The sequence below is a fragment of the Culex quinquefasciatus genome, chromosome 2 (genome assembly GCF_015732765.1).
Source record: "Culex quinquefasciatus strain JHB chromosome 2, VPISU_Cqui_1.0_pri_paternal, whole genome shotgun sequence".
NCBI lineage: Eukaryota > Metazoa > Arthropoda > Insecta > Diptera > Culicidae > Culex > Culex quinquefasciatus.
In genome coordinates, this window is record NC_051862.1 from 55,144,010 (window position 1) to 55,170,166 (window position 26,157).

Genomic DNA, 26,157 nt, shown 5'->3' on the forward strand with positions numbered 1-26,157 from the left:
TGGGCAAAGTCTTATAAAACAACTTGTTTTACAAGTCACAATTCCAACCCTAAAATTTTCTTAAATTTTAAGAGTTCGTCTTTCCAATGCTTTTAAAAGATCAAAAATTGATTGAAAATAGATTTTTGGCGAATTTTAGATCGAAACTAGCCTAGAGGCTGGGTTGGGTTGTAGAGGGTTAAGTTCAGCTATCACAGGTCATATCTACAAAGTTTGTTAGACAAATTTTTGGGATTTTTTTTTCTGAAAAAAGTAAATTTTTCCACTTTCCCTAAGGGAAATAAAAAAAAAGCAAAGCAAAAAACTTTCTAATTTTATAACTTGGTTCTATTCCAGCCCCCAGAATTCAATGACCAAGAATGACATTTTCTAAAAATCCATCCGCCTTATTGAAAAATCACATTCCCCAGAAAAACCCAAATCCCAGAAAAAAACCCAAAATAAACCAATCCCCAGAATTAGAGCGTCCAATTTCCCGTCCCAGGAAAAAAATTCCCGGGAATTCCCGGGATTTCCCGAAAAAAAATATTTCCCGTTTCCCGGGAAATTTGTAAATTTCCCGGGAATTCCAGAAATACAAGCAGAAGTATACATTTTCCTACCTTTTTGGCACCAATGTTTTGAAATTAGGGGAAGGAGTTCGATTTGCGATGCCTTTTCGTTGGGTCGCAAAATTTTTCGCGTCCGTCGCAGTGTGTTTTTCGTTTTTTTCGCGTGCGTGTGTGCGTGTGAAGGTGCGGCTGGCTTTGACTGTCCCGATGACAGTTAGCCAGTTCGATTTGCGATGCCTTTTCGTTGGGTCGCAAAATTTTTCGCGTCCGTCGCAGTGTGTTTTTCGTTTTTTTCGCGTGCGTGTGTGCGTGTGAAGGTGCGGCTGGCTTTGACTGTCCCGATGACAGTTAGCCAGTTCGATTTGCGATGCCTTTTCGTTGGGTCGCAAAATTTTTCGCGTCCGTCGCAGTGTGTTTTCGTTTTTTCGCGTGCGTGTGTGCGTGTGAAGGTGCGGCTGGCTTTGACTGTCCCGATGACAGTTAGCCAGTTCGATTTGCGATGCCTTTTCGTTGGGTCGCAAAATTTTTCGCGTCCGTCGCAGTGTGTTTTTCGTTTTTTCGCGTGCGTGTGTGCGTGTGAAGGTGCGGCTGGCTTTGACTGTCCCGATGACAGTTAGCCAGTTCGATTTGCGATGCCTTTTCGTTGGGTCGCAAAATTTTTCGCGTCCGTCGCAGTGTGTTTTTCGTTTTTTCGCGTGCGTGTGTGCGTGTGAAGGTGCGGCTGGCTTTGACTGTCCCGATGACAGTTAGCCAGTTCGATTTGCGATGCCTTTTCGTTGGGTCGCAAAATTTTTCGCGTCCGTCGCAGTGTGTTTTTCGTTTTTTTTCGCGTGCGTGTGTGCGTGTGAAGGTGCGGCTGGCTTTGACTGTCCCGATGACAGTCAGTTCGACTTGCGATGCCTTTTCGTCGGGTCGGTAAATTTTTCGCGTCCGTTGTCGATGTGCAACAACACCAAAACCCTATCATACCATTTCATTTCGATACATCGTAACTCGTCGTTCGCAAAGTTAATCAGTACCTCACTAAACATCAATCATTCAAAACTCGTGAAATCATCTCAAGTTAAAAATTACACTGTTTAACCCTTCAGTTTTAATTACAAATGATTTTGGTTCTATCTTTCCACAGCCGGCTGTCTAAGACTAGACCATTTCATTTAAAATTTAACAACAGATAAACGGGAAATGTCTCATCCGCAGCCTCCGATTGCTTGCCTTGAGAATAATACAAAATACCGTTCAACAAACACTATGATTTTGGGTCGCATCATCATCTTCTATGATGAATCCTGACCAAACACCCTATCCTACTAACAAGTTTTCAGGTTCCTGGCGCTCGTGGGGTGTAAGCACAGAGTAAATCAGCTGCCCTAGTAGCAACCTGCGCTAACTAACATTCCCGTCCCTTAAAATCGAGGTCTACAAACTGACATGGCGGGCGCCGTTGGTGGCCAATGACTGTTACCTATTCGCAACTGATCTAGCTTTAGCAATCATGGTGTTTTATCTTTTCAGCGCATTCATACATGCTGTTGATAAGGGAAACACCACTAGATCGTCGAAGCCTATAATCAGTAGTGCTGAAAGGATATTACGGTTCTGTTCAGCAACGGAGGGGCAACCATGGGTGATCTCTCATGCTCATGCTCATGCTCATGCTCAATGTTTTGAAATTAGGGGAAGGTGGGGCAAGACGACCATATGGGGCAAGAGGAACAATCGCTCGTAAGGCCGTAATTTTTACAATTTTGATTATTTCCAGTATGAAGAATTGTTGCTAGCAATGAAATTAGCTGACTCTACTACCACATAAACGCCAAAACGACGTAAACGCCAGGAGGAATAGGATTCAATGAAGTTTTTTTCAAAACCTTTGTTTTCTTATAATATTTGGAAAGTACAAAATAAGGCTAAGGATTAGTTTTAATGCTCATTTTATCAAAAAGCTATTTTCCCTAGATTAGTAGTGTCCCTACCAATGACTTGCACGTATTATAAAGTATGATTTATGTTTTGGTTATTTTTGTAGAGAGCTTTTAAAAAATCTTGTTTAGGTGGGGCAAGTGTACCATATGTATTTTTAGTATGGAAAAAAATACGAATTGCTGCAGCAACATATTTTATTGTGAAAAAAATACATAAAAGTTCTTAAAAACTGATAAACAATTGTTTAAAAAATTGTCCATACACGATATAATAATATCATGGAAATTTACTATTTATCATCTAAGTAATATTTTTTTTCGTAGAAACGGTCAAATTTATAGTAAAATATTATTTTTTTAATCTAAAAATGAAAGAAACGTTTTAAATACATCCTAATCTGATGTATCTAAATGATAATAGTTCAATTGTTAGTAAATTAGCATGTTTTTTCATGCATTGTTCCTCTTGCCCCAACGGGTTGTTCGTCTTGCCCCACTAGTTGAGTAGAACGTACGAAAAATTAAAAAAATGAAAATCATTTTTTAAATTAAAAAACAGAATATTTTAAAAACTTGTTCTATCAAAGTCTCAGTCAAGACCTGGAATAAGATAATTCTAAAAATTCGACAGAATTTTTAACGTTTTTAATGGGTTGTAACGAGCATTTCCTTAGCTTGTTACACTTGCCCCACTTTCCCCTATACAAAAAAATAGTAATTGGAGAACCTGATTTGATTTTATTTATTTCTGTATATTTCATGTCGAGGTTTAATTCAGATAATATTTATTTCTGAAGCACTCACCACTAGGAATATTGTTTGCTTATATGTTGGACCACAAAACATGCGCTGTTATGGAATGAATATAAACTATTTTATTTTTGACAATTTTTTTTTGTAATATCATTTGAAAATAAGATGTTTACATCTTCCGGCCAAGATCAACATTGAGATTTGTTTGACTGTTTTTACCTTGAACATGTTGGATGGAAATTGAACAGATATATTAAATTTTTAAAAAAGGTTTGTGTGAGAAGAATTTGTTTCTAAGTATTCGAGAAATTACAGATTGAGGTTATAAATTTATGAAGCACGTGAGCTTCCAAGGGCGTGAGAGGGTTATATATTAAAAAAATATCATTGAATTACAACCACTTTTAAATACTCAAAATTATTTTAATCTAATTAATTTATTAGGCTGAATACCATATAACTAAAATCATATCATAAAACCATGAAAAACCATCAAAAAACAACTTCGTATCATATAAAATTTATCCAAAGAATGCAACTATTTTTCAAAAACTCGCTCCAAATATTTAAAAACTTTGAGTAGTGATTGCATGAAATAGTGTTTCAAGTTAAAAAGCGCTAGAAATTAGATTTTTAAAGTGAATTCAATGATTATTCATTTATTCACAAGCTGATTTTTTTTTATTATTTTAACTTTATGGTCACTGAGACAAATTTAAAAGCAATTTTATGGTTGTGGAGCATAGATTTTCACTATCCAAACACTTTGATTTAAAAAATCCTTCTCAACAAAAATACTAATAATATTTTCTTTCATTTGGGACGATTTGAAAGATTTAAAAATTAGAAAGTTGATATATTTTCTCAAAGTTGCATGATATAATTTTACAAGCAGTCAAGCCATTAATTGTTTTTCACACTCATTTTGACCATTAAAGTTGCTGTTCTATACTATTTCGTTGCAAAAGATTTATCAGAAACAGGAATAGAATAATTTTCGTTAAATGTCAAATTTCCCGGGATTTCCCGGGAATTTTGTAGCCCCGGGAAATTGGACGCTCTACCCAGAATTAATCATTTCCCACAAAAGTTTATTGTTGTTGTTTTACCAAAAGAAAAAAAACGTATTTTTTACAAAAATTGTGAAAATTATAAAAAATACAGGGGATTTTTTTACCAGAACTATGAAATATTTAGCGATTCTTTTTTTCTATATTTATAAGATTTGAAGATTGTATCAGTATTAAATTAAAGAAGGGAATTTATTTGAATTTTATCATACTCTTAAAAAACTACCCTTTTTTGGTATAACAACAAAACTTAACATTTATGGGTAATGGTTTATTTTTTAAACGGTTCATTCTGAAGAAGAAGAAGAAGAAGGGTCATTACGGTAGTTGGATTTATTAGGAATGGCATTCTAAAGAATGAGAAAAAACACCATGAATTGTTACTAAGATTATTTAAATTTAAGTTCCTGTTTTTAATAATTTGTTGCTGAATACCAATCAGATTTGCAATGGAAAAAATCAGGTTTACCAGAAAATTTAATTACTCAAAAAAAAAATAACGCTCTAATTCTCGACCTTCGAGTTTTTTTTTCAATCAAGCAAATGATATAGCAATTCCACTGTAGTTTGAAAACTCACCCTCATTATGCAGCTGAATTTGTCCGGTCTGCAGCAGGCTCATCAGCACGTCCTGAGGTAGATTAGCTAAGGCCGCTGCCGGGTAAATAACATTGCTGGTCACTTGTTGTTGTGTCGCTTGCTGTTGTTGATGGGCCGATGTCGAAGATTGTTGTTGTTGGATCTGTTGCTGGAGAGCCTGATGCTGTTTGATTTGCTGCTGAATGGTCGCTCCAAGTCCCGATCCCGATCCTGCTCCGTTGCCAACCGATGCCACCACCGATGATGCCGATGCCCTTGCTGCCGTTGAAGTTGACGTACTAGAAGACGACGTTAGCGGCGCTATACTAACACTGTGATTATTACTATGAAGGATTGGTTCGTTAGGTATGTTACTATTACTACAGCTAGGTCCAGGTGAGTCTGGAGGCGAGTAGTCGTCGGTATCGCTACCGGAGGACATCGGAGAACGGTCATCCTGGAAAGGGGGTGGGAGAAGAGAAAAGAAAAAAGTGTCAATTTTGATTTATGACAAGACTTATTTGAGTTGGTTGACGTAATTCAAATGAAAATGGACGTTGAAATGTTTGACAAATTGACTTATGTTTAACTATGGATAATACCACTTGAAGATTTCACCCACAAAAAGCGGCAAGTAAGTGATTACGCAATTAGTCCAAGGGATCAATCGGATCGCGGATTAGCTCGCGCGTGTTCCACCCCTTAAAAAGAGAGAGAATGGAGGGGGCAGATCGATTTTCGCCATAACCAGAGTCCCCATCCACTAAGGCCATATTTAATGGTTCCATTGAGCTACTGCTGCGACACTTTAAGGCTCTCTCAGAAGCAGCAAAAAAAAAAACGAGGGCTTCACTCCACTTTAACAAGATTTACAAGACAGAGATCACATTGTATGTGCCGTGCCGAAGAAGGAGGAGCAACCAACCGCAATTCCAGCGGACAAATCCAACATGGAATGGCATTTCATTAATAAAATATTCCACCCCGGATTTGGCCAGACGGGGGTTGATCGATGACGAGATAAGTTGAGGGCGATTGGTTTTTCATTATTATTGGCTGTGGCCCGGAGAGTTGTGGCGGTGGTGGTGGCATATGATGATCCGGGAACGCGATCCGCAAAATGGTCGCGATTCTGGTTAAATTTATTAATGAAGCGAGAAATTATGAGCGCAGCGACATTCATGACTTTATGAGGATTGAGGACCATGGGCCTTGAAAGGTAAGAAGATGTTGAGTCCGAGTTTGGTAAAATTGTAATGCCTGGTGGAGATGATAATGAAGAGATAACAAGTGGGCAAGTGTTACCAATCTCAAAATGTTCCTAATATTTTCATTACTGGTTTTTAAAAATTTCAGTAATAAGATTATTCAATATTAATGTTTCAAATCTTATTATTGGAGGAATTTTCATTTAAAATTCCTCAAAAAAATATCTCGCGATTGAGGCAAAATTTGAGTTTGGCGATTTAACTTATTTCACGTCACTTTGGCGATGGGTCGTTTTCTGTCAACTCACACGCATGTGGAAAAAGTCTGGACTATGATTTTACATTATTTGTTGGAACTGAAACGCCAAATTTTGCACCATTCTAAACTTGAGCACAAAAGTTGCCTTTTTTAAAACCCCTAAAATATTGACAATTCTCCGTCAATTAATACGAAATTGGAAAAAAAAATCTCGACTTCTCCATTTTCAGTAAAAGTATTTTAAGTATTTGGAGTATTTAAAAGTATTTTAAGTATTTTAAGTATTCAAATAATTTAAAATATTTAAAGTATTCAATAATTGTGAATTTTAGTTATTTTTGTCATTCTAGATTTAATAATATTGTACGTAGATATTTGGTTTTTATAAGCATTTTAAGTTTTTTTGTATTTTAAGTATTTTAAGTATTTTAATAATTTTAAGTATTTCAAATATTTTAAGTATCTTAAGTATTTTATGTATTTTAAGTATTTTAAGTATTTTAAGTATTTTAAGTATTTTTAATATTTTAAGTATTTTAAGTATTTTAAGATTTTTAAGTATTTTAAGTATTTTAAGTATTTTAAGTTTTTTAAGTATTTTAAGTATTTTAAGTATTTTAAGTATTTTAAGTATTTTAAGTATTTTAAGTATTTTAAGTATTTTAAGTATTTTAAGTATTTTAAGTATTTTAAGTATTTTAAGTATTTTAAGTATTTTAAGTATTTTAAGTATTTTAAGTATTTTAAGTATTTTAAGTATTTTATGTTTTTTAAGTATTTTAAGTATTTTAAGTATTTTAAGTATTTTAAGTATTTTAAGTATTTTAAGTATTTTAAATGCTAAAATACATTTTAAGTATTTTAAATATGTTGAGTGTTTTAAGTATGCTGAGTTTGTTGAGTATGTTGAGTTAGTTTAGAATTAGCACGACAACTTGACAACAAATATTTTCCAGAAATTCATTCATATTTTGTTTCTACAGAAGAATATCTGCAATAATTTCTTTAAGTTTCAAAATGTTGAAAATAAAGCATGACATTTAAAAATTCAGTATTTTTGCCTTCCCTTCCTTGGCCTCGACCAGGTTCTAGGGACTTAAATTATGAAAAAGTTTCCTAAAATCGACCTCAGGAGACAATTTACAATTACCAGATGTTTTAAATTTATAATTAATTTTAATGCAAATCACAAACATAGATGCAAATTCAAGATATTTGGAGGGAATCTTACAAACATATTGGAAAAAAAAAAACATAATTTAGTTTATAACTAAATTTTAATAAATCATTTTTATAACTAAACTCTTTTAAACCATCCAAATCGTAAAATCGCACTCACAAAGTAATTTTTCAAGAAATTCACCCTGGTCGACACTGGCAGACTTGCTGACGGACTACGCACCACTAAAAACTACCTCAAACCCCTCGCCCCCCTCCTTAGAGGGTACCTCCTGAAACCGATACCGAATGACGATGTCCATTTTCGAGCACATTTCTCGTGGTGCTCCCCATATCGGGCTCATCAACAGAGTGCAGCAGGCATCGCAGCCAGCACGTCTTCTCGCTTTGCCAAAGTGCAATGCAAAGCAGTTTCCCCCCTCGAGATAGAGTTTGGTCTTCTGCTGCACGAGCTCGAGCTCGTCAGATGATGATAACAGAAATTGACAAAGACATGTGCCGGCGAGGCAAGGCTGCCGAGAAATTTGATTTTTTGGGTCAAATTATTTTTTTCAAAATTGAAGGTAAATTTGCAAAAAAAATATCATTATTATTCAAAGTTATAAGTCTTTTTACAAATTAGTTAGATGTTCATAAAAAATAATAATAATAAATGATTTTTTGAGGCTCACAAATTTAAACTTAAACCATGAAGATCCTTTCGGATTTCTTAAATTAGAAAATAAAAAAGTATTTTAGTAATTTTGGACAAGTTAAAATCCAATATTCTACGACAATGCCCCCTCCTCCAACATATGACAGCTTGAGGTCCGCGAGGGATTCCGAATTTGGATGACGGTAGCAGATCGGATTTTTTTGTTGCACTCTCCAACTCCACGTGTCTCCACACAGACCGCGCGCGGGGTTCCCCAAAAAGGCAGTTGGAAAACATCATGTTATGTGTGACGTTCAGGGGGAGGAAGTCCGGGGGTGGTGGTGCTGAATAGCTCGCTGATAAGACCCATTTTGGAGAAGGGGTTTGCAGTTTGAAGACTTGATTTTCCATAATTTCCACACAGAGACAAATTACGGATGCAGAAATTTAGCTTGCACCTGGCTTGAGAGAGGGGAGTGGAGGGTTGGAATGCTGGGGACGACAGCCTTGGGATGTGTAGTTTTGCTGGTGGCCATTTTTGTTGCGAATTGTGTGATACACTTGACACAAGAGGCTTCACCTGTGCCAGCAACACGCGCGTGCACACATCACGGCAGAGCCTTAAAGTGAAGTTGGACACACATATGCTACAAATGATGCAATACACGATAAAAAAGCTTTTAGAAAGATAACATGTTGAAAAACCAGTCAAGTTACGGTCATTAAACAGTCATGCGACATTTCTTAAGTCACAGTCATGTAGCATTGCGAAACAGTCATGCTTCAATTGTGTTACAGTCATGTTGCATTTATGTCACAGTCATGTCACAGTCTTATCACAGTCATGTCACAGTCATGTCACAGTCATGTCACAGTCATGTCACAGTCTTGTCACAGTCATGTCACAGTCATGTCACAGTCATGTCACAGTCATGTCACAGTCATGTCACAGTCATGTCACAGTCTTGTCACAGTCAATGCAGAAAACTTGAGCCTTGAGTCAAAATTCAACATCCTTACAGTATTTCTCAGAGTGTCCAATTCGAGGTGATTACCGTTCGTGTAGCCCCAGGACCTGCGGAGTGTCAATCCAGCTCTATGACCATCTCCTTGGGCCATCGATCAGCAAAAGCTCAATCGCAAGCTCACCTCACAAAGCTGGAAAAGGTGCAGCAGCAGCGGCAACAGCCTGCCTCGATCGCATAAATTAACAACACCAACCAGACAAACTGCTGCACCGATTGACGGATTGTCACATGGGCCCGGAGACATTTCGTCTATCGGGTGCGCGAGCCACCGTGGCTGCCAGGCGTTGACACGCACTCTACCTTGTTGTCCGTTGCGGGGTCCGAAGGGTGGTTTTCCTTTTTTGGTGGGACCCGACCATGTTTGGAGATCTCGCGCGGGTCTCGAAGGGATCCGTGATTCGATTCTAATCGGCGGCGGCGGCGGCCTCGGAGATAAGGAAAAATGTAGTTTTTCATAGTGCACACCTTTTGTGGTGGCGGACCGGCTTATCAATTATCGGGGGTGCTTGGGGCCAGGGCTAGGTTGAGGGGCCAAGGGAGCGATGAACATCTCTCGCGGAGATGTGCTGGATTGCAACAATGATGAGTTGTGATAGGCGATAGAGGGTACCTTGGTTTCATATCAGTGAATTACAGTAAGGTTACGATTAATTTGGTTTGCTAATACTTATTGTGTATAGGACATTCCACCTCACAAAAAAGTGCAAAATTGATATCAACATTCTCTGATCAAGCTAAAATTAAATGGGACTGTTAAAACCAAAAAAACATGTAAAAATTTTAATTTGTATCAAGATCGATCCAAAATATTGACTCCACCCCAAAGATTCATCCTTTTTCCAAAAAAAAATGTTAGAAAACTTCCTTTTCAAATTGCGATTTCTCTGGAACTGCAAGCCGTACATGGTCGAGCCAGGACTCATTTAAAAGAAAATATAGAGTGGTCCATTTTCAAATTAAAAACAGTTTTCAGTTTATGTTCCGCACTTGTTGCTTAATTTTCACATTGAGTGCATATTTCAATCAATGTTTTGATCTCACTGTCGTGTTCCGGAGAAAATTTAAATTTATCTCTATCATTCGAAATTCATTATCTCGTGAACTTAAAATAAAACATTGAACAAAATTGGAAACCTTATTAAAATTTTCACCGAAACACGAAGTAGATCTTTATTGAAGTTATTTTTAAGTAAATTCACTACAAAAGATAGCATTATTTCTGGTTTCTTTAATCAAATTTTCAAAACTGTTATTTATGTTGAAAAAAATGTTATTCAATGCTTTTTGCCTTCTCCACCTTACTGAGGAAAGGCTATAAAATCACTCGAAAAATAAATTTATTAATTTAACCTCGTAGACCCACCTTCACGTATACATATCGATTCAGAATCATGTTCTGAGCAAATGTATGTGTGGATATGTGTAGGTGGGTTGACAAAAAAAAATGTCACTCGATTATCTTCAGACTGGATGAACGGATTTTGACCGTATTCGTCTCATTCGATCCGTCTTGGGGTCCCATAGGTCTCTATTTAAAATCAGCAATGGAGCACCCGCATTCGAGCAGTTTTTGACAGTTCGCTCCATAAGAAATACATTGTAGAAAAAAGCAAAAAGTGCTCGAATGGAAGTGCTCCATTGTAAAAAGGGTGGTTTTGCAAAAAAAAAAACCTATCATGTTATACATTTTCAAAAAGGTATTAAAAAGACCTTTCAAATGAGCTTAAAACAGCGAAGTGTTATTTATACACTTTTTGGAGGCTGGATCTCAGATATTTCAATGAAAATGATGTCCATCATGCGACCCATCGTTAGTAAGATAATCGAAAGACCTTTCAAATGAACCTAAAACATCGGAGATCTGACAACCCTATCAAAAGTTATTAGCACTTAAGTGTTATTTATACACTTTTTGGAAGCCGGATCTCAGAAATTGTGATAGAAATATTGCCTGAATCATCCATGCGAACTATCGTTGGATAGGTTTTTTATCAGACCTTGCCGATGAGCCAGAAATATTAAAGGTCTGCGTATAATAACGAGAAATTGATACTATATTTTATATTTTTTTCAGATATTTATGCATGAGTCAGCCGTGTTGATGCTTTTCTGATAGTGCGTCCATCCCGGGAATTCCCGGGAATTCCCGGGACAAAAATCCCGGGATTTTTCCAAAACCGGGAATTCCCGTATCCCGGGAATTTTCATAATTTGTCCCGGGAATTCCCGAAATTGAAAAAAAATCAAATTTTTGTCTGAAAATTCAAATTTTGTTGTAGAAATAGATGAACAGTAAAGTACATAGTAATCGATACGAACTTTATATCATTAAAATTTGTATTCGGCATATATCAGCTTTAATTTGACTGATAAGGGAAAATTGATTAAAATTTAGTCATAGATTCGCAAAATGCCTGGCGCTTTAAATATTTTCTTTTTAATTTTACGTATTTTTGAAGACTAATTATCATATTTATATTTATGATATTAAAATTGAAAATAATAATCTTAAATTATTTTCCATCAAACTCCAGATTTTGGGACAAGTAACGAAATAAGACAGCTATTTAAGAAAAAAAATGCATCGTGTTTTGAATTACTTCGGTTAAAACAGGAACAGAAAAAAAATTTAGTACACCGATTTCCAAATGTATTGCTCTGAAATCTCCTGTACCTTTTCAGTCTGTATTCCTGATTTTCACTAGTTGGCGGTAGTAACTTTAAGAGAATTATTAAAATATGTTTTATATAAAATAAAACATTCAAAAGTTATCTGAAATTTTGCATTGACTGTTTTTTTTAATATGAAGGACAATAGCTTATAGGACCTTTTTTTTAATAAAACACTCTTGTTTTGTTGTCGCTTCTCGTTTTTGTAGATATTTTCAAAGAAATTTGTCTTGCTTTTCTAGTTATGGCATATATTAAAATATATAGAAGAAATTTATTTATAAAACACTTATTTAATTTGAATGACATTGAAAATTTAAATTTGAACTTTTTTTTTAAATAAAAAAAACAATTTTAATTTCTTTTAAGTAATTTAAAAACTGTCGTCCTTGTTTAGACTGAAGTGTAGATTGTCACCAATTATTATTATTGAGCTTGAAAACATATCAAATATTATGAAAACATACATTTTATGACTGCTTCAAAAATTTCCCGGGATCCCGGGAATTCCCGGGATTTCAAAAATATTTTTCCCGTTTCCCGGGAAATTCAAAACCCGGGAAAATTGGACGCCCTATTTTCTGAGTTTTAAGTTTCCCATTTGACATAACAAATTTAGATAATTGAAATCATAATTTTAATAAGAAATTATAAACAATAGTTCATCAAAATATATTTTTTTGTTTTTCAAAATAAGCCTTCATTATTTTTCGAAATTATTTTGATTTTTTTGAGTCATGTTTCAATCATGCTAAGACATATCAGAACTCATAGCTTTTGCTGATACACGTTGAATGAAGTCAAGATGATCGAAACCCATAGTAAAATAGAGATTTTATAAATGGTTTTTAAGATAGCAAAAAAAAATATTTTTTTTGTACATTTTTACACAAAATGCTCAAACTTCAAGAGCTTGTAACCTTTTGAACCCCGGAGTTTAGAGAGTTGGTCAAGAAGTCATTTTTCATGCTTCGGCGAGATCTTTCGATAAAAGTTGGTCCCGTTCGTGTTCACCCTTGGACCAAATCAACCCATTCTCCACTGTGGAAAAAATACATAAATAAACGTTGTTTAATTTATTCGGAACAGTTTACTTTCTTTTTAAAAGGAATTTTCAATGATCAGGGCTGCGGAGTCGGGTCATATGTCAAACGACTCCGACTCCGGCTTTCTCAGATTAGCTGACTCCGACTCCGGCCTACCAACTCTAGCCGACTCCGACTCCGACTCCGACTCCAGCTTTCAACAAATGGTTGGCTCCGACTCCGACTCCGACTCCACAAGTTTTTAAATGTTTCAAAAGTTAGTTAACTATTATTAGTTAATTATTTATAAAACATTGATAAATAGGATTATTTATATACTCTTTAAGCGTCATGTTTTCTCAAGAAAAATAAGTTAAGTAAAAGTAAAGTAAAGTAAATAAACGGAAAAAAGTTTCTAGGTAACAAGTTTTATACGTTATGGAAACAGAAATCAAAAAATATCTTCAGTTTTAGAGGCATTTTGAGAAGAACAGTTTTGTAAGTAAATTTGGATTTACTTTCTTAACCTCAAATTTGAATATTTTTTTTTCAAAGCTAATACATTTAAATACTAAATTGTTATTTTTGAATGAATAACTAAAAGAAATCTCGCCTTAATGATTTATTGAACATTAAAATTCAATTTGCTCACTTTCAGGCTGACATTTGTAAGAAGCACAGTGACAGGCACCTTGTTTTATAAATGACAATTTTAAACGAAACTTTTTTTTGTTTTTTTTTTTTTTTTTTTTTTTAAGACGTACATGGACATCACGCCATGGCTGAAGGAGATTATTATTGCAAATCAATGTATCTAAACAATTTCTTCGTGGAAAGGACGCTTAAGATGTCCTTTTCAAATATCTATGACATGGAAAATATTTTAACCTGGAAATTTTAAATTTATTTTAATTTTAAAATTTTATATACTTAAAAAAGAGGTGCACGATACTTCGTGAATCTTCACCTAAAACGAAGCTTTATGGATGATCTTGCGCCTTTATCAAAATATATGAAAAAACTTAAAATTTAATAAAAACAAATATCCACAAGTAAAATATTTTCTAGGTCACAAAAATTTCATTTTTAAAGGTACATTGATTTGCAATGATTATCACCTTCCGTTATATTGGCGTGAGATATAAAGTATGAGGAAATTCGTACCAGTTGATAATTTGTTGATTCTGTTTTTTATTTATAATATTTGAAAAATAAATTAAAATCCTATATTTTGTTCTATGGGTAATTCTCTACCAACTCACACGAAATCGGGAAAAGTTGCCCCGACCCCTCTTCGATTTGCGTGAAACTTTGTCCTAAGGGGTAACTTTTGTCCCTGATCACGAATCCGAGGTCCGTTTTTTGATATCTCGTGACGGAGGGGCGGTACGACCCTTCCATTTTGAACATGCGAAAAAGAGGTGTTTTTCAATAATTTGCAGCCTGAAACGGTGATGAGATAGAAATTTGGTGTCAAAGGGACTTTTATGTAAAATTAGACGCCCGATTTGATGGCGTACTCAGAATTCCGAAAAACGTATTTTCATCGAAAAACACTAAAAGTTTTAAAATTCTCCCATTTTCCGTTACTCGACTGTAAAAATTTTTGGAACATGTCATTTTATGGGAAATTTAATGTACTTTTCGAATCTACATTGTCTCAGAAGGGTCATTTTTTCATTTAGAACAAAAATTTTCATTTTAAAATTTCGTGTTTTTTCTAACTTTGCAGGGTTATTTTTTAGAGTGTAACAATGTTCTACAAAGTTGTAGAGCAGACAATTACAAAAATTTTGATATATAGACATAAGGGGTTTGCATCACATCACAAGTTATCGCGATTTTACGAAAAAAAGTTTTGAAAAAGTTACTTTTTGCGTTTCTCTTTGTTTCGTCGTCCGTGTCTGTCGCGGGTGACCATGAACGGCCATGATCGATGACGACCAACTTTTTTAAAACTTTTTTTCGTAAAATCGTGATAACTTGTGATGTTTATAAGCAAACCCCTTATGTCTGTATATCAAAATTTTTGTAATTGTCTGCTCTACAACTTTGTAGAACATTGTTACACTCTAAAAAATAACCCTGCAAAGTTAGAAAAAACACGAAATTTTAAAATGAAAAATTTTGTTCTAAATGAAAAAATGACCCTTCTGGGACAATAAAGATTCGAAAAATACATTAAATTTCCCATAAAATGACATGTTCCAAAATTTTTTACAGTCGAGTAACGGAAAATGGGAGAATTTTTAAAACTTTTTTAGTGTTTTTTTCGATGAAAAATACGTTTTTTCGGAATTCTGAGTACGCCATCAAATCGGGCGTCTAATTTTACATAAAAGTCCCTTTGACACCAAATTTCTATCTCATCACCGTTTCAGGCTGCAAATTATTGAAAAACACCTCTTTTTCGCATGTGCAAAAATGGAAGGGGTCGTACCGCCCCTCCGTCACGAGATATCAAAAAACGGACCTCGGATTCGTGATCAGGGACAAAAGTTACTCCTTAGGACAAAGTTTCACGCAAATCGAAGAGGGGTCGGGGCAACTGCTGTGTGAGTTGGCGGAGAATTACCCCTATACATTTTTTTTATTAGTTCATTTTTGTACTGAATTCTTGAGATTTGTTCAACGATAATTTGCAACGATATCAAAATAGTTTACCTAAAATCGACATCAACATCAACAATCAATGATTATTTCAAATTTGTTGCAACTTCTTTTGACATTTTTTGTTAGTTTAAATTATTTTAAATGCAACACTTTGATTTTCTTGTACTCAGTTATAAACAAAATGCGCATGTTGAGTTCCAAGTAAGAGATTGTTATTATCGTTGATTATTTGTTACTAAAGTTAAACTATCAGTGACTCTTTTTTTTATGTACCTCGTAATTTTTTCCTAAAAAATGATTTAACTTAAAACCTTTAAGACATTCGCTATCGGAGTAAAAGATGACTTTGTGTGTACTTTTTTCAGAAATAACTGGATGAAATTTGGTCAAATTTGAATTGAAAGTGAACATTAATATAGCCTGACTACATACCCAATATTTTTTTATTATTTTTTGAATTATGATACTACATACTTGGGTAAGAAATTATCATTTAGTGATTATAGTGTAATAACACAATTAGAGCTTTTCAATCACAATAAAAAGCTTCAAATACATAATGACATGATAAATCGATTGAAAATATAAGTTGTTTTGTAAATTAAGCTGTTATATAGGAAATACTGAACAGTAAAAAACATATTTTTGTTGAATTTAAGATAACTCCGGCTCCGACTCCGACTCCGGGTTATCAGAAATCTTCGGCTCCGACTCCGACTCCGACTCCAGCTCATAAGATTTAGCCGACTCCGGCTCCGACTCCGACTCCAGCTGTTCGAGTTTTGACGACTCCGACTCCGACTCCGACTCCACAGCCCTGGATAATATGAATGTAAGGCAACTTTTTTTTGCTTCCATAAAATTTAGGGTAAAAATATAGGGAGAGTGAGGGAGACAACACAATAGTTAATCAGGACAGGTTATATTATTTGTTCATTAAAAAAAAGTCTTATCAGCTAAATAAAAGTTGAAAACATTTTTCTGCATTTTCGGGTTAAAAAAACCTTTCGACCTATTCTCATTACGCTGCAGTTAATTGCTATTCAAACAACATTTTCAGATACCTACATCAACAAAAAAGAGTTGCTTGCTAACTTTTGTTCAAGCTACTTATTACTTTGAAATAGTCAAAAAACAATTTGTGATAGTAATGGGTCATTCCAGGTCAACTGAGTACACTTTTGGACTCGACCTTCACCGATTTGGACCAAACTTGGAGGGAACGTTTATCTATCGATAGTTAACAGAAATCCCAAGTTTGGTGCTGATTGGACCATCCCTTTATTTTTGGTACCGCCCTCTTTTTTGGCGATATTCTAAAAAACTTTTTTTTTCTTTTAATCATAACTTTGCAACTATTTGAGAACATTTTATAGAAAATTGTCCAAGGAATTCGATAAAAATAAAATTTTAACCCTTAAATGCCCACTAATATTATATTTTAACGTTTTAAGTATCAAAATTCAGTTTTGACCCATTGATTATATTTTTATTTTTTTTGTTTTATCGCCCTGGACAATTTTACATAATAATCAATGTAGACTTCAAACTAACATGAACTATTGGCGAGATACAGCGATTTTACTGAAAAAAGTTTGATTTTGCACTGCACTCTGTCCTATGAATTAAAAATCCGAAATAAGTTTCTCACATATAAAAACCGAATTATGCGAGATTCATTCCTTTTTGTTGAAAAGTACACCATGAACTTCCGAGTGCTGCGCAAAATCAAACTTTTTTCAGTAAAATCGCTGTATCTCGTCAATAGTTCATTTGAGTTTGAGGTCTACATTGATTATTAGGTAAATTTGTCCGGGGAACACGATGGTGTTAAAATAAAACAAATAAAAATATAAGCAATTGGTCAAAACTGACTTTTTATACTTAAAATGATAAAATATAATATTAGTGGGCATTTATGGGTTAAAATTTTATTTTTATCGAATTCCTTGGACAATTTTCTATAAAATGCAACCTGTAGAAAGTCTTTTGCTCAAATAGTTGCAAAGTTATGATTAAAAGAAATTTTTTTTTGAAGATCGTCAAAAAAGAGGGCGATGCCAAAAAATAGAGGGATGGTCCAATCAGCACCAAACTTGGGATTTCTGTTAACTATCGATAGATAAACGTTCCCTCCAAGTTTGGTCCAAATCGGTGAAGGTCGAGTCCAAAAGTGTACTCAGTTGACCTGGAATGACCCTAATAGAAATAGGCCCCTACCGAGATATTTTTAAAACTAATGATTGCATAATAAACTGGCGGTGTAAAATGCTGCCGCTCAAAGCAGGTCCGTCCCATATGTAATTTCATCAATTTTGTGGTAATGATGCAGTTTAGTTCGAAATCGCGTGAACTATCAGAAAAAAAAACAAATAAAATTTAGTAGGTACTTTGTTCCAGAAAACAGCCGATAATCCATTTTTTCGTGAAGTTCTAACACTTAGCCTTATCGGCGGGGCAAATTTCACTTGCGTTTTTCTCGGCTTGCTGTTTTTAAATAAGGGATGGACTCGATTAGAGCGGCTGAATGCATTTTGGTTGAAATGTTGAAACCATTGTTGGAATTCGAGCGAGAAGAAGGAAAGCATTTCTCGCTCGCGAACGAGGGAGAGAACTTGTAGTACTTTTCTCTTCTCGCTCGCGCTCGCATTTTCGTTCGCGTTCTCGCTCTCGCCGCGAGCGCTCGCGAGCGCCTCGTGCTAGCCGTTCGCCCCAAGCTAGCAATTTGTTTATCAGGCTTATGAATACGAACCAGGCGATGGTATAGAGGTGTAACTTCAATCGCTGTGTTGTTTTTTGTTCGTTTCTAACACGTTCAACTTCTCGCGAACGGGCAATTCTGGCTCGCGAGAAAGCCCGTTCGCGAGCGGAGGAGAGCACGGGCAATCGGTGAGTTACTCTCGGCAGCTCGAGACTCGCGGCGAGAACTCGAGAGAGAGAAAATTTTCTCGCGAGAGCGCGATAATACCAACACTGGTTGAAACCATGGCTTGTTATTTCAATATTCAGATTTTTTTTTCGATTATCCAAATCCCATACAAAGCTTCGAATAATCAACCATCGGATTATTGAAACTTCGGATAATAGAGTCTGGACTGTATATGCATTTTAATTATTCTTTTCTAAAATGTAGTTTGAAAATCGTCAAGCTGAACCTTTTTTAAGCTAGATTCAAAATTAGCGACAGCGATTTTTGGTAAGAACTGTTTGACATCTAATTTTTTTCGAGTAGTCAATCGTTCTAATTTTTAGCCAACTGTACATCAGAAATTTGAACACATGTTGCTTATCGATCGTGGTGCCAACCCCCTTACAGTTGCATTATCACGTTTCCTAAACGAACGCTAGAAAGTAAAGCAAAAGTAAGAAGAAAACAAGCCGTACTCGCAACCCACATCAAAATGCATTTCCACCTGTTTTATTTCTGGTTCAAAAGCAGCCCACAGCAAGTAAGGAGACGGCGCGAGAGTGGCCTCTCGTGTAAAATTAATCTATTAATTATGAGTTACGGGGAAAAATCGCGTACGCGCGGACGTTTTCAAACCGTCCCGACAGACAGGTTGGCATCACCACCGTGACTTGAGAGTGGCCTCTGGAGGTGGTTGAAGGTTGGAATTCCACGGCGTTTTCACATGGCCCTGATTGCAGCGAAAGGCTTCATGAATTATTTGAGTGATGTACTCTGTGCTTAAATATCCGGGTTGAGTTGCTTCTTAAATGGGGTCGAGGAAATCGTTTTATTTAGAAATATAAATTTGTTAGGATTCGTTCAAAATTTGATATTTTTAAAGTCAATCCCAACAAATTAAGCATTCACTGCACAGCACAAAATTCCACCAAACATCTCAATTTTGATACCCCCCAAAAATTCTGCGACAGCCCGTCCGAAATCCACTTTTTCCAGGGATCGATCTGGGTGGTCCTGGCACAGCGTGTAAAACTGCGCGAACCAAGTGCATTCCTTGTGTTTTTCTCCAGCACGCCATATCACAACCCCCCTGAGGGAAGAAAAACGACAATCCCAGCGGGGGTTATGATGGCAGGATGGCATATTTTTTTGCTGCTGCTGCTGGCGTTGTTGTTTTGTGAAATGTTGAGAGCTTGTCGTACTTGGAAAGATATTAATTAACTGACCGTAGTTGCGGGCACTGGGGAGATGTTGTTTGAATTTATAACAATGTGAGCAGCACTTGGAGAGGTTGTTAACTCATTTAGTTGGCTTTTTTAAACTTCCTTATGAGAAAGTAGGAAGATGTATGTAAAAAAAAATCAGTTTCCATTAAAACGGTGCAAAGATCTCATTGAACAAAATAAAAACATTATTGTTTGCATTGATTATTTCACTTATACGGTAAAGATGTAAGAAATACCATTTCTAATTAATTTTTTCTATCGAAGAAAGGTTTTTGAGCTCTAAAGAAAGCATTTGAATTTCTTATCCAGCTTTTTCTTTAAAGGTGTTAGTTTTTTCATTTATTTTTTTAAATATTATATTGGTAGGCCATCCACAAACTACGAGGGCATTTTTTTTTGGTTTTTCTTACATTTTTTTGGGAGTGAATTTAAATTTCAGGATAACAAAATCATTACGGTTTAGCTAAAATTCAAGAGTTTAAGTTATTTAGGGGTTTGAAACTTTTTACTATCAATTTTGAGATCAATTGTGCTTTTCGGAAGAAAAACAAATCTTTGTATCAAAACTATTTTTTTGTAAGATCAATTCTTGTATTATATTAAAAAACAATATCTATTTGGATAATATTACACACCTTGTTATAATGTTTAAGGAAGTAGTGCTAAAACAGTGCATCATTAGGTTTAGTTATTTTCCTCGGCTAAGGTTAGAAACCAAAAATATAGAGAGTGTGGACTAACAATTCCCGGGATTTCCCGAAAAAAATACATCCCGTTTCCCGGGAAATTTATCAAGCGGAAGTATAGGGTAGGGTAGTCATCAATGAGACACTTTTGGTTTTCAACTTTCAACGATTTTTCTAATTTTTTCATCAGCATGTTTTAATGAGCTTTTTGTTGCATTTTATTTTTTTTTTAGTATGTTCAAACATTGACCAAAATATGAGATCGATCTGACATCTACAGCCAGAGTTATTCAACTGTCTCATTGTAGACGCACTTGGCAGGAACAATGAGACAGCTGGGGAACAATGAGACACTCTACGAAAATCAATACTTTACTAGTAAAACATCATGTTTTTGTATTGTTCCATTACAGGTGACTTGCCTTGAACATTTTAGAGCAATTTTGCCAACATGAAACTTTAATTAACAAAAGTTATACTAAAAAGTATTTAAATTTTGTAAAATCCATATATTTATACCAAATAACTTTGTATGTCTGGTTAAATGAAGTTAAAACTCTATAAATATGCCAAAAATCACCTTTAATTCATGTTTTGAAAGATTTACATGGATTTTGAAATGTTTAATGAAGAAAAATCAAAGTGTCTCATTGTTACCCATGGGCTAACATGAGTGGGGAACAATGAGACAGCCCTGGATTCTGGGTATATTCTAAATTTTGGTCAAATCTAATGAAAGGACATTGTAGCCCAACTCAATCTCTATGGAACGTCGAAAGAAATATGAAGAAATATTAGGTTCTGTGTAAATTTCAGCCCACGAGCGAAAAAGTTTTTTTTGTCCATAATTTACTTTTACACCCCAGAATCAAACATTTATGAATAACTTTTCAAGGGAGCGTCCATAACCAAAGCCACTAATATGGCAGACGTGTATCCCGTAGACACACCTTTCCCCCAAATATGAGCCTGATTGGTTGAAACTACGACTCGTGAGAGCCATTTTATCATTGTTCCCCGTGTCTCATTGATGACTACTCTACCCTATATTTTCCTAACTTCTTGGCACATTTTTTTAATTTACAAAAAAAAAATGAAAACACTCAATTTTATTTGATTTACTTCAATTTCATGATCTTATAACTTATCAGTTCGTCTGAAAATTTCACGTTAAGGTATATTTCAGATAATATTAGTTTCTGACTTGGTTTCTGAAGCTTTTACAACTGGGATCTTGTTTTTTCGTAAAGCAACAAAAATTACGATATTTTGGAATAAAAATTAACTATTATATTTCTGGTTAGTTTTTTAAACGAAAATTGTAGTTATATCATCTGAAAATATGTACCTCTTTTTGCCAAGATTAAAATTAAGTTTTTTTCACGAATAAATTTACCATGGCCAAATTGGAAGAAAAAAAAATATCATTTGATGTTTTAAAGAGGGTTGTGCTAGAAGAATTTGGTTAATTTGTTTTAAAGTGTTTACAGTTTAATATGAAGAATTTTCACTTGAGTTGTGATTTCATTAAAGATTTATTTTTAGTGAAAAGGCAGTTTTAGAGTGAATTCAATGCGTAAGATTTGTTATGGAAAAAAAGATCTGTCAACAAATCTATATTTTCTTCATGTTTTTCTTTTCAAGCTCATCTCAATATTATTCTTTATCATGTTCTCTCAATCTGTTCACAACTCCATAATTAATTGCAATTTTATGGTTTTGAAGCATGGATTCATTTCACTCGCTGTCCAAACACTGTGATTGGAAAAATAATACTGCACAAAAAACACTAATGATTATTTTTTTACAACACTGTTGTACGAATTGCAACCCTTTAAATTTAGAATACCGTAAACTGGGGTGACTTTGATAGCCCGGGGTGACATTGATAGAAATTTGATTTGGCCACTATTTTTGATACATCCAATGTAACAGTCACATTTTTGCATATATGTTCGATAATAAGCTTTCCCTTAATGCTTACATACTCAAAATTCTCAAAAATGTTTAAATATTAATTTGACGGGCATTTGAAAAACCTATCAAAGTCACCCCGGGCTATCAAAGTCACCCCAGTTTACGGTATTTCTAATCTCTATCTATCTAATCTAACACAAACGCAGCCAGTCCGATGAAAGCATGCTGGAAAGTCTTGTGATTAGATTACGCCCCAAGCACTTTTCTTGTCAATATTAATAATTGCAGTACATCCGAGAACACCCGAAAATGAATTGCAAAAATTAAAGCGGCCAGCCCTACTGCGTTGTGTTTACCGCAAAGAGGATTCTGTGAACGGATCACATTTCACAGAATCTACAGGGGAGGAAGGATGCGTGGACATACCGTACCAAACGCTCCGAAATAGTAGTGGTTGGGAGTGTAAGTGTAAATTTGGCAAATAATTATATTTAAATGGGGTTCGTGAAAATGGAGAAATGGGGATTGGGAAAATGGAAGATCGAGAAGGGGTAGGAAGGATATTACATTGATTCAATAGTATATGATTTATATTGGTTTGGTAAGTATGTAAAAAAAAAATCAGCAAAAAATTATGGAAAGATCTCACCAAAATCTGGATATTTTAAATAAGCAGCTTCAATCTTCATTTTCCTGCAACCGGAATTGGACACAGCCTGACGGCGTGGCGATCGTCACCTCCTCTAGGTTCTTGATAGTTTTCCGTCGACGAACCAAATCGAATAGAATTTGTTTCCATTTAGGGGCTGTTTAAAGCTAAGAACAAGATATTACGTTCGACGCAGTGGTGAACGCAGAACGCTGTGCCAGTTCGATTTTTTCATCAACTGTTAGTTGAACAATCTGCAGGGGTTGCTTTGTTCAATGGTCGATGACTGGCAGGCTATGATGACAGGCGCAAAATTTTGCGTTTGCGTTCAGGCCTGACGGACAATCTTGTTCTTACCTTAAGTGAAGGAAAAGGCTCTGCAGGATGCAAACAGCTTCTGGCTTTGCCGGAAGGGAATCTTCACTGTTCCGCCATACGAAAAAGTTCACGGAGAGCTTCACTTTTGTCTTCAGCCATATAAAGATTCTCTTGCAGAATAAAGTCATCCGAAGAAAAAATCCGAAAACGTTGTGGAATTTTGTAAAAAATGGCCAAAAGATGCGAGAAACAACTTGAAAAAAAAAAAAAAAAACGGAGAAAACGTCAAATTCACGACACCGAAAAAAAATTTACGTCCAAACTCGTCCATGGCTACTTCGATCCTCCCCTTTAAATTTAGAATATTTATATATTTTCTTGAATTTTGCGGTTTAGGCAATAATTGACCCTCGCACAAATTTTGATCATTAAATTGCTATTTTATACAATTTTGTTGAAGGATATAGATCAGAACAATTTTCGATAATTTTTTAATTTCCCGCTAAACATTTCCCATTTCCCGGGAATTCTGTAACCCCGGGAAATTGGACGATCTATTCCTTACCAAAAAAACAATGATGTAAAGTAGTACTTGTCAACCTACAAGTTTTCAAATTAAGTTGATAACGTCAAATTGACCCCTAGTAAGGTTATTTTTAATGTTTCGTTTGAAAAAAATACGATAAATTATTGTCTAACTAAGTTTTTTAGTTTTACTGAAATGTATATAAGTTTAAGGTTAAGAAATAAAAAGATTGTCGTTTGATCAATATTCGTTAGATATTTTTTTTCATTAAAAAATATCAATAATTGATACCACTAAAGTCAATTTTATATCATGATACATAAATCTTCCAAGTTTACTAAGAATGCCTGTAAATCTGAAGAATTTTTTAAATTCTGTCTCAATAACACTTTAAATTTGCAATTTGAAAATTATTTTTTGCATTTCCATCGTGAAACTACTCACTTTTCCTGTCATTCTTGAACGACGAAAAAGCCTACTTTTCTGTATCAAAAATAACAGAATCGAATAGCAACACTTTTCAAAATAAATGCTGAAAAGTTCTAATGTACGACTCGTGCTGAAAAAATCCTCTTTTTGCAACTTGTTGCATAAACTACTATTTTGCAATTCCGTCATGAAACTACTTACTTTTCCTGTCATTCTTGAACGACGAAATAGCCTACTTTTCTGTACCAAAAATAACAGAATCGAATAGCAACACTTTTCAAAATAAATGCTGAAAAGTTCTGCTTTTCATTATTTATTATTATTTATTTATTTTTTGAAGATTTTTACTTTTGTAATCTAATCCTTCAATAAATTTAAGGGCAAAAAGTCAAATTAGAATGAAAACTCTAATAGCAGTGCAATAAACCAAAAACAATTCAAAATTAAGTTCGAAATTCTTTTTTAAATAGTTTTTTTTTGTTTTCAAAAGCTAGAGATAAAATTAGAGCCACAGTTTTATTCAACAACGCATTCTTGTCTATACTTAATTAAAAAAAATCTAAACATAACGAGGATTGAACCATCAACTTCTTGGTTGGTGATCTGACACATTACCACCGCGCCGGACAAAAATGATCTACTGGCTTGCTGCAAAAAATGTTATAAAATGTAACATTGTCTGCAGCTTAGCAACTGTTGCAGATTTTTATATATATTTTTCCTTTGGGTGTATTTTAATGCAATCTACTATTCAATCGCAGAATTCGAATTTAATTTTAAGTCAGAAAATAAAAAAAACATGAAAAAATTGGTTGTTCATGATTTGATTATCCGAAGACCCATACAAACTTTAGGATACCATCATCGAGGGGGGGAAATTAGGTCTGGTTGGGTGAAATTGGGTCATACAAAAAGGCAGAAATTTATATGACCCAATCTTACCCCCCCAGACCCATTGTCACCCCTGATGACGGTAATAGAAACTTCGGACAATCGAGGACTGTATTGCCTTTTATTTTTATTTGTACTCAAAATATTAAATTAATGTTTTTGTTTTCATGTTGTTTTTATTTTTCATTTTTTACTTTCATTTTCAGCTCGAAAAATTACTATTTTGTGATTGGTTTTTTTAACACAAAAAGTCGACTCAAATTTTCGGATGAAAAACAAAATTTCTACCAATAGAAAATACAATCTAATGTGTTCTATGTGATTCCAAAACCATTCTAAATCTATAAATAATGTTACAGATTTTGATCAGAAACAGAATTTTCTACAAGAATCGACTACGGAAAACTTATTTTAAGTGTTACTTTTCATTTGCCACATCGATTAATCAGTGACGTTGCAACGGAGCGAAAATGAGTGAAATTTCGACCATCGGTTTCATACAAATTAATAACTCATGTTTTAGTGACGATAAACATTTGGCATTTTTAATCCAGCTGCGATTGATGATTGGACTAATAAAAAAATCAAAGAAGTAGTCAATTGTGTTTGGCTTAATTACTGTGTTCCAAAAACTGTAAATATTTGTTTTCATTTCATAAAATGTTAAGAAATTCCTGTTTCTAACAAATTAGCAGTGCAGTATTTAATGCTCATAAAGATAAAGTTGGCGAAGGACAAGGTCAAAACTGATATTTTTGTTGAAAGTCTCAAAATCATAGTTTAACCTTTTGAAACAATGTAAGAGATATCAAAACAACTGCATTGCCTTGTGCCAATTTAGGGCCACAAAAATTTCCCGTACTTGAACTGTTTTTACCTACAAAACACAAAAAAAATAAATTCAGAACTTGTCACGAACCCGATCCCGTCCCAGAACGTACAGAATTTTCCTAAATGGCCTCGGAATGTTTTAATGGTCGCGTCCGCACTGATTCGGTTTGATTTTATTGTTTAATCAGAAAAATGTGTTCCTGTTGGTGGAAATTGTACACACACACACGCATTTTATTACACACTGCTTGTTTTTTTGGACATCATTGCCCCCAAAAAAGG

The 26,157-nt window shown here is 34.7% G+C and overlaps 1 protein-coding gene across 3 annotated transcripts in view; it reads right to left on the reverse strand.

Moving 5' to 3' along the window:
• LOC6050443 (serum response factor homolog) overlaps positions 1 to 26,157 on the reverse strand; it is a 319,292-nt gene that overhangs the window by 3,865 nt on the left and 289,270 nt on the right. Inside the window, exons 3-4 of one of the 3 annotated variants that reach the window (XM_038251581.1) lie at positions 5,260 to 5,335; positions 4,879 to 5,199 (exon numbers count right to left, since the gene is read on the reverse strand). In XM_038251581.1, coding sequence (XP_038107509.1) covers positions 4,879 to 5,199; positions 5,260 to 5,335 — 397 coding nt within the window. Of the gene's footprint in view, positions 1 to 4,878; positions 5,336 to 26,157 lie in introns of all 3 variants that reach the window. The other 2 variants (XM_038251580.1, XM_038251579.1) reach the window with 2 other exon arrangements.